Source organism: Watersipora subatra, chromosome 2 (assembly GCF_963576615.1).
Source record: "Watersipora subatra chromosome 2, tzWatSuba1.1, whole genome shotgun sequence".
In the NCBI taxonomy this organism is placed as follows: Eukaryota; Metazoa; Bryozoa; class Gymnolaemata; order Cheilostomatida; family Watersiporidae; genus Watersipora; species Watersipora subatra.
Window position 1 is genome coordinate 21,351,335 of NC_088709.1, and position 2,171 is coordinate 21,353,505.

At 36.2% G+C, this 2,171-nt stretch overlaps 1 protein-coding gene across 1 annotated transcript; it reads left to right on the plus strand.

The window, feature by feature from the left end:
* The first annotated feature begins 833 nt into the window (after positions 1–833).
* Positions 834–1,875, plus strand: LOC137387311 (THAP domain-containing protein 2-like). The gene is made up of 3 exons (XM_068073690.1): positions 834–920; positions 1,292–1,407; positions 1,628–1,875. The coding sequence occupies exons 1-3, from the start codon at positions 882–884 to the stop codon at positions 1,815–1,817; spliced, it is 345 nt and encodes a 114-aa protein (XP_067929791.1). The 5' UTR covers positions 834–881; the 3' UTR covers positions 1,818–1,875.
* The last annotated feature ends 296 nt before the right edge of the window (positions 1,876–2,171 follow it).

A 2,171-nucleotide genomic window follows, 5' to 3' on the forward strand; every position in this document is an offset into this window, starting at 1 on the left:
CAAATGCGAACTTTTAATTCCCCAAGATCTTAATAACTATAGCGGGACATACACAGACACACCAAGTTTGAGAAAAATATATAGATACATGTATATACTAGCTGAATGGGTACTTGAAAAGATTTGGGTACCTTCATCGCTGTCATTGTTGACTGATGAAGCATCAAATTCTACTTTCACCTCGATATCTACAATATAATATATTGACAATTTACTATCAACACAGTTATAATTATATTAAAACACTGTTTTAGTGAAGGTTTGCAACAAGGCAAGTCTGAATAGTTCCTTACACTGGCTGGTTAAAGCCTGGTTCCCATATCGATTGCGAGACCACGGCGGTAATATTGAGCAGCAAAACGCTTTCATCATCGGATACATAACAACTACAGTTAGTCAAACAAAAGCAGCTCCAGCAATCACACTAATAAGCTAATCATTCCGAACTGAGATGAGCTATATGCCCAGCTTTGCAAGGGTAATAGAATAATTGCCTCACGAATTTAAGGAACTCACCCGGAAAGCTAGATCTATACTAAAACCATCTTTATTAAAACCATACCAGCATGTTGGGCCAACTTAACAATCGTTACGCATAATGGTCAGCAGTGCTAGTTATTAACCCCAAGCAAGCGCTGGAATGGACCAATGTAATGACTATTTATTTGCACAATGAATCCATTGTAATCCGTGTAGTTTAATGTCTAAGTTCGCAGTCTCTAGATCTAGATGTCCTGAGATCAAACCATAGATATATATACCTAGATTGGCCAATAATAGCTAGCCCCATTGGTGGCCTTGTCAGACTTAAATGCCATGACGCAACGTAATCATATTGTACCTTACGCTTGACTGACCGCAAGATTCATCATTAGTTTACAATGGCTGAAGCTGAGAAGGGTGTGTCAGCTGCTACTAAGGTGAGTTTTTTACTACTTTTAATATCAAAGATAGGCTTGGAACTCCTAAATATCAGCTGTAAGGCTTTATAGTAAAAACTAGAACAGTTTTCATACCAATAGTGGACATATTTTCCCCATATTTGACACTTTGAAAAAATTATTGAAGACAATCAAATCAGCAGACATCATTGTTTGTCAAGTTACTATCAACTTCAACTTGTTTGATTCATTAACTGATTGACTCTCTCTTGGAAGGTTTCCTTAACTTTGCCCAAGGAGCTGCTTGTGTAATACTGCTACTTTGTGATGCTTGAGTCATTAATTTGGATACCATCTTGCTATAAATCACTAAGTCAGAATGGAATTCATATTCATTGCTATTTTGGCAGCGATCTCACCATTATTCATCAAGCTCACAGTCATCTGAGAGGACTAGTAAGAATTGCTGCGTTGCTTTTGGATGTTCCAATTATCCAAGAAAATGCCCAGAGAAAAGCTTCCACAGGTAGGACAATATAACAAACATTCACCCTGCTAATCGTTGGGAGAATTCATGAACATACTACATGAGCATGGCTTGGAGCATGGTTATCTTTGGCTATAATCAGGCTTAAAAGTTTCCATTATTTGACAAGGTTAATGCTACACTTCTCAAAGGCAAAAAGTCAATAATCCAATGAGCAAAAAACACCACTAATTGTATGTATCTTTTATTACTTGTTAAGTTTTCCTACTGCTGCTGATCGCAAGGATGCCTGGATTAAAGCAGTGAGACGAGAACAGTGGACCCCAAGTAAATCTTCTGTACTTTGTTCAGACCACTTCACTAGTGAAAGCTACCAAGTATCACCTGGTATTGGGAAAAAAGCTAGATTGAAGGCCAATACCATACCAACATTAGAGTTTGTCTTTTAAGACATTGATAAAATTCAAATTTATCAAAGACAACTGTTGTAATGAAGGATAACTTATATCTCCCTCTCTCGTAAATGCTAGCATTAGCTGCTATTGTATGTATTTAATTTTACATTTTAAATAATCACATTTCCTTGTATTATTTTTTGATTGTTGCTTTTTGAAAGCATGTGGTAAATTATGACAATAACCAACATCTTCTTTCTGTTACAATATCTTGTTTTGAGTGTTTTATTTGCATTTTTAGAGTATGGAAACCAAGCAATATATATTTAATTGTTCGATATATAAATAAATTGCACCAACATGCGAGTATATCAACATACGAGCTCAGTCTCGGAACGCATTAAGCTC

Bases quoted from the DNA above. Each gene is read 5' to 3' on its own strand.
- LOC137387311 (XM_068073690.1), top strand. From the start codon at position 882: ATGGCTGAAGCTGAGAAGGGTGTGTCAGCTGCTACTAAG. The intron at 921-1,291 runs GTGAGTTTTTTA...CTATTTTGGCAG, and splicing joins GTGTGTCAGCTGCTACTAAG to CGATCTCACCATTATTCATC. The intron at 1,408-1,627 runs GTAGGACAATAT...TTACTTGTTAAG, and splicing joins CCAGAGAAAAGCTTCCACAG to TTTTCCTACTGCTGCTGATC.